Source organism: Ammodytes marinus (assembly GCF_949987685.1).
Source record: "Ammodytes marinus genome assembly, chromosome: 20".
Taxonomy (NCBI): domain Eukaryota; kingdom Metazoa; phylum Chordata; class Actinopteri; order Uranoscopiformes; family Ammodytidae; genus Ammodytes; species Ammodytes marinus.
The window spans coordinates 14635581-14648555 of NC_137224.1; the positions used below are offsets into that span (position 1 = coordinate 14635581).

Consider the following 12975-nt stretch of genomic DNA (forward strand, 5'->3'; position numbering starts at 1 on the left):
GTGAGGAGGACGTGCCATGACGTAAACTCTGGGGCTTAGAAGGTCAGAGGTGAACAGTCAGACAAGGCAGATGTGGTCTGGATGGATGGACCACAAGATCCATCAGCTTTATTTATTTAGATCATTTCTTAGAATGAAATTATCCTCTCCTCTCCTCTCCTCTCCTCTCCTCTCCTCTCCTCTCCTCTCCTCTCCTCCTCCTCTCCCGGGAGCGGAGATGCTGAGAGCCAAACCTTCCCTCGGTGGGAATATAGGATTGACCTGCCTCAGACACCAGCTGCTAACAGAGTGTGTGTGTGTGTGTGTGTGTGTGCGTGTGTGTGTGTGTGTGTGTGTGTGTGTGTGTGTGTGTGTGTGTGTGTGTGTGTGTGTGTGTGCACGCGTGCTGGCTGCCTGTGGTGTGAGAGAGCGCGCATAAAATGAAGGAATGACAGAGAGAGAGAGAGAGACAGAGAGAGAGAGAGAGGAAGGGAGGAGTAGTGTTCAATAGAGGTTAGTGTTTATCGATCGAGCCCTGAAGCTCCGGTCAACGGACAGACTCCCCCGAGACTGCTTCATCTCTCCCTCTCTGTCTCTTTCCCTCCCCCCCCCCCTCAGCTTTCTCCACCTCCGTCCGTCTCTTCTTCGCTATCGCTCACACCAGATAACTCTTATCCTTTCATGTGGGCCAAAGTTTCATATTAGCACGGTCGCATGAATATTTCTGTGTTTGCCGTGAAACTGCAGAGCCCATCTTTTAACCTCATCAAAGTTACGAGACAGAGAAAGAAGAGTGGAAAGAGAGTGAGACAATGAATGAACTGGTCAGAAGGGAGAGAGAGGGTTGACATTAGGAAGAAGAGAGCATAGAGATTACGAGTTACTGAGAAAAGATTGAAGGAAACGTGTGACCATATTGATTCTGCAATACTTTAAATGTGATAAATTCTCACTTGAGTCCGTCCCTGCTGTGTTGTTGTTTTCTTCCAGGACCGGGTTAAATATGCTGGAGGAGAAAGCAAGGAAGAAGATATCCAACCACGGCTTCAGCAGCCTCAGTTCCGCACAGGTCGGTTCCCTTCTGCGATCTCTCTCCCTGGCTCATCCACACACACACACACACACACACACACACACACACACACACACACACACACACACACACACACTGACAAACCACGTCCTGCTGCAATGTTCTTTTTCCTTTCCTTCCTGGACATTTCAATTAGCGTAAGAAATGAGTCAATAATTAGCCCTTCCGCTCTCCGTCCACAGATGAAAGCTCGCTGTAAGCACAGAGGTCGGCCCAGTGCCCTGAGCTCCAGGCTGGCCAGGCGGGTCACCCAGCTGAAGCAGAAGGCGGCGGCCCAGCGTGGTGCACCGTCAGCGGGCATGCTGCACTGCAGGGGGTCCCATGGCCAGGAAGACGCCTCCAGGAGTTACTGCAGGCAGGAAAGAAAAGGTAAATGCAGAGGGAGAATATGTATATATATATACTGTTGTTGTTCTTTTAGCCATTAATACAATTCTACGCCTTTAATTTAAAAAAAATTTAAAATTAAAGAATTGTTCCAATTGACCATCAGTCCAACTCCATACCGTAGTCCTGAAGTGATTGGCTTGATACAGTTCATAGGATATAACACACATGAGTCAACAAGTGCTGATTTAGTTGATGGCTCTAACAAAATCAACCAGACATTGTGAGATTTCGCTAATGACAGTGCATCTGTCTGTGTGTGTGTGTGTGTGTGTGTGTGTGTGTGTGTGTGTGTGTGTGTGTGTGTGTGTGTGTGTGTGTGTGTGTGTGTGCCTGTACGCGTGTGCCTGTTGTATGCGCTTGTGCGTGTGGGTGCACTGTGTGCACATGAGGCATCTGAGAGTGAGATGTCTGCCGTCATCGGGGGGGAGGGGGTGGGGCTCCTCTCACTTCCCAGCTCGTCTGTCAAACCGTTAAAGCCGTTAACGACTTGCCACAGGCATGCAACGCAGCCACCCCTTCCCCTCAGCGCCATACGGTAACGTGAGCCCACTCCGGTCCCGTTCAGAATGTCACACCCCGCTCCTCCCCTCTCCTCTTCACCTCTCCAACCCCATGAAAATGCCCTCTCCTCGGAGCCTCGATTTGAGGAGAAAACAATGACTGAGTTTTAAATGAACACTTCAGAGCATTGGGACAAAACTTCAGGAACACGCTTGGATCTGACCGACCACGTGGCCTTGATGGCCTGAAGAATTAGTGGTTAAATGTGTGTGTGTGTGTGTGTGTGTGTGTGTGTGTGTGTGTGTGTGTGTGTGTGTGTGTGTGTGTGTGTGTGTGTGTGCCAGTGTTTGTGTGTGACTGAGGCAAAGTGTTGACGAGAACGCCATGTAAGTGACAAGTGTGTCAGAGATGTGTCGACACCCGACACGACCCCCGCGGTCCGGGACACACAGCTGCCAATAACTGCTGTGTGTGTGTGTGTGTGTGTGTGTGTGTGTGTGTGTGTGTGTGTGTGTGTGTGTGTGTGTGTGTGTGTGTGTGTGTGTGTGTGTGTGTGTGTGTGCGCGCAGCGTCACATATGTGTGGACATTTGCTTCCCGTCACTGCAGTTAAGAAACAAGCGGTGCATTATTTTGCACGTAGTTCCAACAATCAAACAGTCGATCACTGGTGGTGACATTCCTCCGTCTCACTCATCCAACTTTTTTGTATTTTTTGCGGGTGTCAGTTCACCCCACATGCCTGTGTGAACTGAACTGTTAGACGAATATTGAAAGCTTGCTGTCAATACGTCTTATCAAGTGAGTCCCTGGCTTCATTTAACAGTGTTTACCTTGAGCTCACTTGAAGCTCTCTGACTGATCATATTGATGTGGTGATTCCACAGAGGAGGAAGAGGAAGAGGAGGAGGGAGGGAGCTACGACAGTGAAGATGGCATCAAGATTAGTTCATCATCCTCTAAAGAAGCTCCTGCAATCCCTGCAGGGACTGTGTCTTTGTCAATGCAGTCCTCCAAGCTCCAAGCAGACCAGAAAGCCAGGAGTAAGAGACCAGGGCCTCACGGTGAGATCTATATACATGTCTTTATATTTGCTGTTGAAGAAAAAGAGAAAAATCCTGTAACTTGTGGTTTTAATTTTTCTGGCTTGAAGTGAATGATTACATGATTTGCTGAGGTACAAGAAAAAAAAATACCTTGAAATGTATGGTGGTTCAACTGAAAACAAGGTTGATTTTAGGATGGAAGAGGTCTTGGCTCATTTACTTCATTCTAGAACAATCTAATATGCTCAGAGAGTTGTGTCATACTACTAACTGTTTTTAATAAAAGTGGCCTCCAAGACCAGGAAAAGACGAAATTTCTTTCCTCATATTAAACCAAAACTCTGACGTTATTTAGTCTAGTATCATATTTTTAAATGTTTTCCGTTTTATCTGTATATCGCTCTAATTTCCATGAGGTCCCCTACCCCCCTCAGGGAGTGTGTCTAGTTCAGATCAGAGGAGACCGTTCAGGAGGCCAAACTTCTCCAACACGGAAAGGGGACATCCAGACCACCAGGGGACAAGAAGAACATACCTACCCAGCTGGGGTGAGCCGTCAGTGGGCTGCAGCTTCGGGGACGGCCGGGTGAACCATGGAGCTCTGACGGAAGCAAACAGGTCCGGCAACGATGCTTTGAGGAAGAGCTCAGCGGCACAGGGCGTACTGAGAAAGGTGAGACATTGCACTTGTGTCGGGTGGTGACTTGTAACCTTAAAGGGGCAAAGCAATATTTAACTTTTGCAACTGACAACACATAAATTACTCCCTGACAGCAGTGATTTATGACACAAGTCTATCTACACGTACCACTGTTACGAAACACCTTCAAAACTGTCCAGTGCATCTTGCATTTCCCTCCTCAGATGCTTCACCTGTGCTCAACAGCATTGAACATAAAGTTTCTGACCCCTCTGAAGCCTTCTCAAACTGTTCATACCTATATAAATGATGTACACTTAGAGTTGGAGTTCATATCATGGGCAGGGAGCCTTACAGCAAAAAGTTCAACATTCATTTAAGGGGGACAGAATTTTTTTGTGACACCTGATCATTCATCATCATTACCAAGTGCATGGGAAAGAGATTTGAGAAAGGGAAAGGGGGCCAATTATAGAGGCGTGAAGCGAAGGCTGTAAAATGAATATCAAATGTATTTACTGCTGTCGTGAATTTCTGAGTAATGTAATAACAATACTTTTGAAATAGTTTTTTGTGGATTTAGAAATGTTTTTTTTCTTCTTATATTTGCATGTATCTAATGGAACAGTGGTCAGGACAGGGGTTTGCTTCAGTCCACGGCTGACTGGGAATGTAACTAAAAAAGGAGAGGTGACTCAGAGAAGGTCCTGCTCCCGTTGGCCTTCTGTGGCTTTGCAAATAAAGGCTGACAAAGAGAGAAAGAAGCAAAGGAGGAATTTAAGAAAATTCCTCGCCTCAAGTTCACTCCTCGAAGCCACACCCTGACCGGGAAGTTTGAGAGATTAAAAGTGACAGCACCTACCAATAACTCCCTTATTGGGAGATGCTTAACATCAGCTGTAAATCAGTCACTCTGGCAAATATTACATGTGTTATTGTCATGTTATAGGTTTGTGTTTGCATGCCAGCCCGCTGTGCTAACACAGCACAGGCCCCGTTGTGTTTGTTCAGGCAGCCGTTGGTGAGACACCCGTGTTTTATTTTAATGAGATGCGCCCCAAGGTTGCTTCAGTCTTTGAGTCATTGTCAGAGAATGTCCCAAAACACATAACGCTAAACCAAACAGAGAAGTATAAAGATAGTCATTGGCCATAACCCTACACACACCCATGCCTGCCTTCACGTACACAAACACTTATTCACATACACACACACACACACACACACACACACACACACACATGCACACGCACTAGCAGCAATAAAGGGGAAATAATCACACATGCCCTGTGGAGACGAAACTTCTGTCACTTAAATATGGTCTCCTGATGTGGAAAACTCTAAGAGACAACACATGCATGCACACACACACACACACACACACACACACACACACACACACACACACACACACACACACACACACACACACACACACACACACACACACACACACACACACACACACACACACACACACACACACACACACACACACACACCATCTCTCATGCATTCAATATTATGGTCCTCTCTTTGAAAAGCCTAAATACAAGCAGAAACCTGTTGAGCGAGCTGACTTTTCATCATCAGTCATCCGTCATCTTTGAATAGACCAGCCTAAACCGGTCTGGAGATGGATAGTATCTGTGTGTGTGTGTGTGTGTGTGTGTGTGTGTGTGTGTGTGTGTGTGTGTGTGTGTGTGTGTGTGTGTGTGTGTGTGTGTGACAGTGAGAATGTAAATTAGGGTTCAAGTTCCAGTAAATTAGCAGGCATCCTGCTGTTGGAGTGTCCTTGGGCTAATTCACTAAAATCCTACCACTTCAAGAGCTGCTGCAGTTATTACTGTCTGTGACCTCTCTGACCTTTGGAGTGAACAGTGGCAAGTGAGTGAGGGGGAAGAGAAAAAAATCTAGCAGACTCAATCTATCAGTGTCACGTTACAAGAGGTGTCGGTGCCTGCAGTTGGATTCACCGCATCAGTCAAATCAAGCCTGGAAAAAAGACTTGTTTCAGTCACCTGCAGATCCTGTTTACTCTTCATTAGTTTGGGGGCATATATGATGATGTCATTTCCTGCCTTCCCGCCCCACTGACATCACTTCCTGTCTCCTGTCCAGGCCAAGGGCCACGCAGTGAGCCGGCTCCTGCAGAGCTTCGCGGCTGACGACGGCTTCCGCTTGGATGAGGAGAGCAGCTTCTCTGAGGGCGAGGAAGAGGAGGAGGATCTGGAGGAAGAGGAGGAGGAGGAGGAGGAGAAGGAGAAAATGTTGATCCACCTCCCTCCCAACATGCCTTGCAGGATACCCGGTAGGCATTGACACTGACACGTCATTTATAATCATACACACACACTCACACACATGCAGGTTATTATAAGCATGTTGGATCGGTTTCGCACATGCGTACACGCCTCTTTCCCTGCCTTTCTGTCCGTCCTTCTCACTTCACATAGCAATTATTCAGCACACTCACAACTGATGTACATCTACCCCCTTTATCTTCTCCATCCATCTTGCTGCCACGCCCCTCCCTCCCTCCCTCCACAGCCCTGCCAAACTGTGTGCTGAGTAAAGAGATGTTGGTGGACGGCCTGAAGATCCTGATCTCCAAGGAGGATGAGCTGCTGTATGCTGCCTGTGTACAAACTCTGGAGCTGCCTGACATGTAAGACCCTGCTTCCTCTCACCACAGATACAAAACACACAATAGTTGAGGGCCACTGCTAGGATAAGGAAATAAAACATTAACCTCAAAGGGGGAAAAAGCACATTAGACTATTTGGCACAGCACTTCCTTATATGACCATTGTTTAGGCCGTCATCTATTTATCCCAAGGCGAGATGATGCATCAAAAACCTGGGCGGATAACCACCTCGGCTTTAACAACTTCCTTGGGAAAATCCCCTGGAGTTAAGTAGTAAAAAGACATATTGCAACAGGAGGGATCAACACTAGTTAAATGCCTCGTCATTGTGAGAATCTTGACAAACAAGAATGTAGGATGCCTGTAACGCCAAGACACACAGTAGTTGCAGCCAACACATCTGCCGGTGTCAAACAACTGGGCACAAAAACCCCATTTTGAAGAGAGAACCAACAAATCTAACGCTGAAAATTGAGTCATATTTTTCATTCATTTCCCTCTCCCCCTTTTTGCCTGTAGATTCAGTGTTGTAATCGAAGGGGAGCGAGGGAATCGGCCCCGTATCTACTCGCTGGAGCAACTACTACAGGAAGCTGTGAGTTCCATTCTTGTGGCTTAATGTATCTTATTACTTTTTTTTCCCGTCTTGTGGATAGTAGCTTCAACTGAAACTCCATGACGTGCACTTATCACAGATTATTTTGTGATCTTTGCAGGTGTTAGACGTGCGGCCGCAGACCGAGTCCATCCTGACTGCAGGGACGCGAGTGTGTGCCTTCTGGAGCGAGCGCTCTCGATGTCTTTACCCCGGATATGTCCATCGAGGTGAGCCAGACGCACCGAAAACCTATTGCTGCTAACATACACTGCTATGTTCCCAGAAACTCATGTCCTCCATCTTGTGTGTTTTGATCTAGGTGAGGAGGAGAAGGAGGGCAGTGTGATGGTGGAGTTTGATGATGGGGACAGAGGAAGGATCTCCCTCTCAAACATCAGACTTCTGCCCCCAGGATACCAAATCCACTGTGAGTAGGACTTCAAAAGGAAGGATGGAAGGACTGAAAGAAAGATAGACATACAGACAGATAGACTGAAAGAATTAATAAATGAAGCAGGCTAGACAAAGAGAAATTCCACCTTTAACAACTCTTCTCTGGCAGGTGCGGAACCTTCTCCGACCCTTCTGATCTCTGCTGGTCGCCGCGGCCGACGTATCTCCACCCAGGAGAAGAAAGACACACACACAGAGAAATCAGCCAATGAGGAGGCAGCAGGAAGGCTCCAAGAGAAAAGACCAGGTGTGGCTCTAACCTATATCTTTGTGTTTATTGTTTTATCACTCTTCCAACAGAACACACAACCTTTTGTAAAGGTTTTCCAATTTAGAAGTTATTTTTTCATCAACTATAACACATTTTTGGGTTCATGATGTTTAAGAACGACTGGCTATGTATTTGAGAAGAGGAATCCACTCACAGATGAACATCAGACAAACACCAACGCTTTTATACCTGTTTAATGTATGCTGGGAAGTACTGGTCTACCTAGTAAATACATTCACAGACAGAGACACACAGCCCTTCAGGCCATACTAAAATCCCCCAAACAAGGCTTCATTTACAGTTACAACTGTCAACCCATTCTCAGATGCCTCCAGGACAGAAGAGAGCACTGTGCGGAGGGAAATAAACTGAAAAAGGCTCGTAAATTAAAAATTCTTTGTTTGCCGCCTACAATTGACACTCTGTATGACCACATTAATCATGACTTTATGAGGTGTCATGAGGGTGCTTTTTGCGGCTAAGCAACCTACATGTATCTCATCACAAACCCAGGGTAACAATAAAGCAGGGAGAGACAGGTTTACCAGGTTTGCTGTAGTTTGAGTAATGAATATGTCGTACCTCACCTGGCTATGAGAAGATCAATAAGATAAAGATATTGAGTTTCTCCTAAGCTCCTATTTCCATAATTAATGTCTGTCTGCTCTTAAGACCTGTCTGTTCACATTGACTGTAACTAATGTCTTTCGCTGGGTCCTCTTTTGTTTAGTTGGCCGACCGAAGAAAATCCACTCAGTGCCTAAGCCTGCCAGCACACCGACATCAGCGGCAGACACTGTAACCAAAGGCAACACTTCCTTATTGAACTGGTCCGTGCCCAAAAAGAGACCGCCAGTCGACTTCTTCCTCTTCAACGGGACGTCCCGTAAGACTCAGAGGAGGACGCGAGAGCGAGACTTGGGATTCTTTCACCGGCCCGCCTCCAACCACTTCGCGCCCCAAGTGCCCATCAAAGGCATCTTTGGGTCGCCCTTCGAATGCGACTCCTTCAGTAGCATTGCTAACGGCTACTCCACATTCGGTTCCAGCTCTGGTGCAGGGCGAACGCTTTCCACTGTGGCGTCTGCTGGGATCCGGGACTCCTCATCCTCTGCTTGCTCCTCGGCCGTCGCCATGGCAGTGACAGCTAGGGGCAGGAAGCCATCGAGCGACCGTGACAGGAAACAGTTACTAGTCAAGCTGGACCACGAAGGAGTGACCTCGCCTAAAACCAAGAACGGCAAGGCCCTGCTCCGACTGGGGGGCAGCGGAGGGAGAGGAGGCAAGAGTCTGGTCTCCTCTGGAGCACCGCTGCAATACATCCACCCTGCCCTGCTGGCGAAGGAAGGCAAGAAGGGAGGAGGGGAACGAGACAGCGCCCGTTCTGAGGCTGTTGTAAAGGGCACTCCACCTCCGAGAAAGGATCTTCTGTCAGCAGGTCATGGAGGTGGGGATTTCAGTCTGGACTACCAGAGTGACTGCCCCAGCTCCTACTCTGAGCTGGATGAGGAGGACGAGGAGGATGATGGTCCAGATGCTGAGGCGCGTAGAGGAAGTGCTGCGGTGGCGTCACAGCGCAGCGGGGGGCGTTTCCCCTCTCGTCTGTCCGTCTGCTTCTCCTCCTCTTCCTCCTCTTCATCCTCCTCCGTCTCTGTCTCCTCCTCCTCCCCCTGCTCCTCAGACAACGACTCCTCCTACTCCTCTGATGAAGAGTCCGCCTCTGTCATGCTGCGCCGCGCGCTGCTGCAGCAGGACAAACACAAGCACAGGCACAACATGAGCTCTGACCCCACCATCTCCAACTCTGCCTCAGCCCCGGCTCACGGCTACAAGGCAGGCATGGCCGTCTCTGGTTCAAAGGTGAGGGCTGACAGGGCAGAAGACAGGAAGGACTTTGTGTCCAAAGGAAGCATAGTGGCTAACAGTAGCACGGCTAAGACCCAGCTGAAGAGGAAGGAAGGACTGTCTAACAGCCACCATCACAGCCAAAGCAGTCATGTGAGCCATCAGCCAAAAGCTGCCTCAAAGGACCCAACAGCAGCTAAGAGGCAGCGCATGTCTTCCCCAGAGCCTCTGCCCAACATGGCCCCCCTACTGCCTGGACGCCAGCTCTGGAAATGGTCCGGCAACCCCACACAGGTAGGACACCTTGGCATATGCTTTAAAGGTCACGTATTGGGCTTATTTTCGGGTTCAAAATTGGAATTTGGGTTTCTTTTAGAAATATTTTTTGGCATTTTTATGCTTTATTGATAGTGTAGAGAGGTAGAGACAGAGGTGAAATGGGGCAGAGAGGGGAGTGACATGCAGAGAACGACCGCGGGCTGGAATCGAACCCGTGTCCGCTGCTGGCCGAGGCCCATGGGGGGGACGCCTTACCAACTGAGCTAAGGGCGCCCCTTTTAGAAACTGTTTTACTGGTGTAGTGTCCAACAAAACATTTATATTTCTCACAGTGTCTTTGCGGAATCTCCTCTTTGCCTCTGTCTGAAACACTCCGTTTTTGAGCCTGTCTCTTTAAGCCCCGCCCTTTCAAAAAGGCCAGCCTGCTCTGATTGGCCCTGAATCTAACTGCCGGCTTGAATCAAACTGCCAGTTAAATTCAGGGGAATCTGTGGGTGTGCTTATCAGAATTGGAAGGAAGTGCTCAGTTAGGTTTGTAATGAAAAAGTGCATTCTGCATAATATGTGATCTTTAATAGATTGTTTTTCTGTGTCCAAGAGTTTATTGAAGAAATGGCTATTAGTGAATAATCCCTTGTTGTTTTTTCCAAAATGTCTTCTTTTTTCGTGGCCTTCTTCTTTTTGTCTTAGGAGAACTTGATAGAAGCTGTGATTACTTAAAACTAAAACGTATCACATATAAATCCTTAATCAATGTGTTTTTTCTTCTCAAAATCACACTTTATTATCTTGGATATATGGTTTCACCAACCTTTCTCTTGGGTATCAGTCACCTACTTAACCTTGCAGCCAAAGTGGGTTACTGATTGTTGTTGCAGTTTCTGAATGTGTCACACACCTCGATTATGTACAGTAAATGCGACCATCAAATACGATCTCTCTGGGAATTGCTTATTCTGCCTCAGACTTTGTACACATTGGTAATACTATCAGGCTTACCCAGTGTGGCTAATCTCTGAATTTGTTATGCTGATTATTAAGTCACGATTCCTGAGATAACGGAACAAAACAGTCTGAGCAGCCGCTGCCACTCTCGGCCTCCTTTGTGCTGTGCTGTTTGCTCTGTAAACACCAGTGAATCGGTCGACCTGAGATGTGCAGCTTGAAAAGAGGCTGACCCTTTGGTGTGTGCATGCCCCGACAAATCAAAAGAGGGAGCAGAAATGTAGGCGTGTTACTCCGGTTAAAGGGGCACCGAGGAACGTTCCGTTTTTGTTCATTCTTGCACTCCATTTGGACAAAAGCAGTAGCGTTTTTAGTATGCCAGCTGTAGTTCCTGGGTGAGCGTACCCATGACAAAGGCACTAAGAAAAACTATATAAAATAGCATTCTGATGTTCTTGTTTGCTTCTACATGTACAGTCATTTATTATCATCCGCGGAAAAATTAGACCGTTTCAGAAATATTATAAAGCACCTTTAAGGTTACTAGGATCATCATTTCTACATTAGTTTTGGTTGTATTGCCTTTATAAGGGAGTTGATTATGTGTGTAACAAAGACATTCAATCTTACCATACTTTGGTTAGACTGGCTTTTAGCAGAACAAACAAAAAGTACCAATTAAAATGTCAGAAATGGGGTCGGTGGTTGAATAAACCCTCTTCACGCTGAATAAATTGACCGAGAGTGCTATTTTCTATTCCCTTTCCCCTCGACAGAGGAGAGGTCTGAAGGGTAAAGCCCGCAAGCTCTTCTACAAGGCCATCGTGCGGGGCAAGGAGACGGTGCGTGTCGGGGACTGTGCTGTGTTCCTGTCACCCGGCCGGCCCCAGCTGCCCTATGTGGGCAGAGTGGAGAGCCTGTGGGAGTCCTGGAGCTCCAGCATGGTGGTCAGGGTCAAGTGGTTCTACCACCCCGAGGAGACTCGCCTCGGGAAGCGACACCGCGACGGCAAGGTAAAAAGACCTCACGTGAGGGTTAGAACTTCTAAAAACGGGGAATGGGCCAAAGCAACAGTCCGTGACATTTCCATAAAAAATATATTACCACTTATTTGTTTTATTTTTATTCCCCCCATTCCCATCCGATATAAAAGGTGGAACCTCCACTTAGTTCCTGAAACTGTTATACCGTTTGCCTTTATGAATACTAAAGTGTTAGGTGTGTCTTTCCCAGGAAAAATCTGCTTGTTTTGCACTAGTGTTCTGGCAGCAGTATTAATGGTCTGTTTGGATTAAATGGAAAAAGGGCTGGGTAGTTAGTTAGCATGAACAGCAACATCCACCATGGCTGAGTAAACATTGAAGATCAACACTGGCAGAAACTTTATCATGAGTAAAACCCCCCCGTTAAAAGACATGCCAAGGGAGTTATGTGTGGGCAGTGGCGATGGCTCCAATAGATATTACGAAATTATTTCCACATTTCTCATGAAATCAATTCTAAATGCACCACGTTGATTGTCGAATATTGCCGATTCCCCAACCATTCCCTGTTTTCTCTCTCCCAGAATGCCTTGTATCAGTCGAGCCACGAAGACGAAAATGACGTGCAGACCATCTCCCATCGCTGCCAGGTGGTCAGCAAGACCGAGTACGATCACCTGATGAGAGAACGAAAGGCCGGAAACGACACAAACGCCCTATTCTACCAGGCCGGAACCTATGAACCAACCACGGGCCAGCTGATCAGTGCAGAAGGCATGCCCATTGTGTCCTAGCAGCACCAACTAGAGAGAAATACTGACCTGAAGTCTGGAGTTGACCGCTTCTAGGACGGTCCTTCATAGAACAGAGCTGGGGGACAGAGGGAAACCAAAACAAAGAGAATGGACTCTGCGTATTGATCTGTCCCTTGTAAAGAGAAGGAGCTGGCCCCTACTGGAGAAAAAGCCCCGACAGTACTGGCACTTATAGAGGAGTCTGGTTTGTTCTGGGGGGGTGGGGGTGGGGGTGGGGGGGGAGTCTGAACCCATGTCAGATTTAACCTCTTTTATCAGATGTTGGACTGAGGCTTCCTTGTCTACAGCCCTCCCTGTGGCTGTGAAATAACAGAGTATATCTTGTCACCCGCGAAAAGATTACTGCAACAAAAGGAAAAAGGAAAACCAAGGACGTGAGCACTTTGAAGTATAGTTGCTTGGATATGCTTATGGAAGGCAGGGTGGCAGACTCTGCTCCCTGAATCAAAGAGAGCAGGAGAAGACTGTATGGTAAGCAGAGACTTACCGT

The 12975-nt window shown here is 47.4% G+C and overlaps 1 protein-coding gene across 2 annotated transcripts in view; it reads left to right on the top strand.

Annotated features, from left to right (window-relative positions):
• Nucleotides 1-12663, top strand: part of bahcc1b (BAH domain and coiled-coil containing 1b) — a 65223-nt gene extending 52560 nt beyond the window's left edge. For both annotated transcript variants that reach the window (XM_080049599.1, XM_080049598.1), the window contains exons 15-27: nt 970-1048; nt 1255-1441; nt 2850-3026; nt 3443-3681; nt 5770-5959; nt 6199-6316; nt 6816-6891; nt 7013-7121; nt 7214-7321; nt 7457-7594; nt 8349-9757; nt 11464-11700; nt 12255-12663. In XM_080049599.1, the coding sequence (XP_079905725.1) occupies nt 970-1048; nt 1255-1441; nt 2850-3026; nt 3443-3681; nt 5770-5959; nt 6199-6316; nt 6816-6891; nt 7013-7121; nt 7214-7321; nt 7457-7594; nt 8349-9757; nt 11464-11700; nt 12255-12464 (3277 nt within the window). In that variant the 3' untranslated portion in view covers nt 12465-12663. The remainder of the gene's footprint in view (nt 1-969; nt 1049-1254; nt 1442-2849; nt 3027-3442; nt 3682-5769; nt 5960-6198; nt 6317-6815; nt 6892-7012; nt 7122-7213; nt 7322-7456; nt 7595-8348; nt 9758-11463; nt 11701-12254) is intronic.
• Nucleotides 12664-12975: the final 312 nt, after the last annotated feature.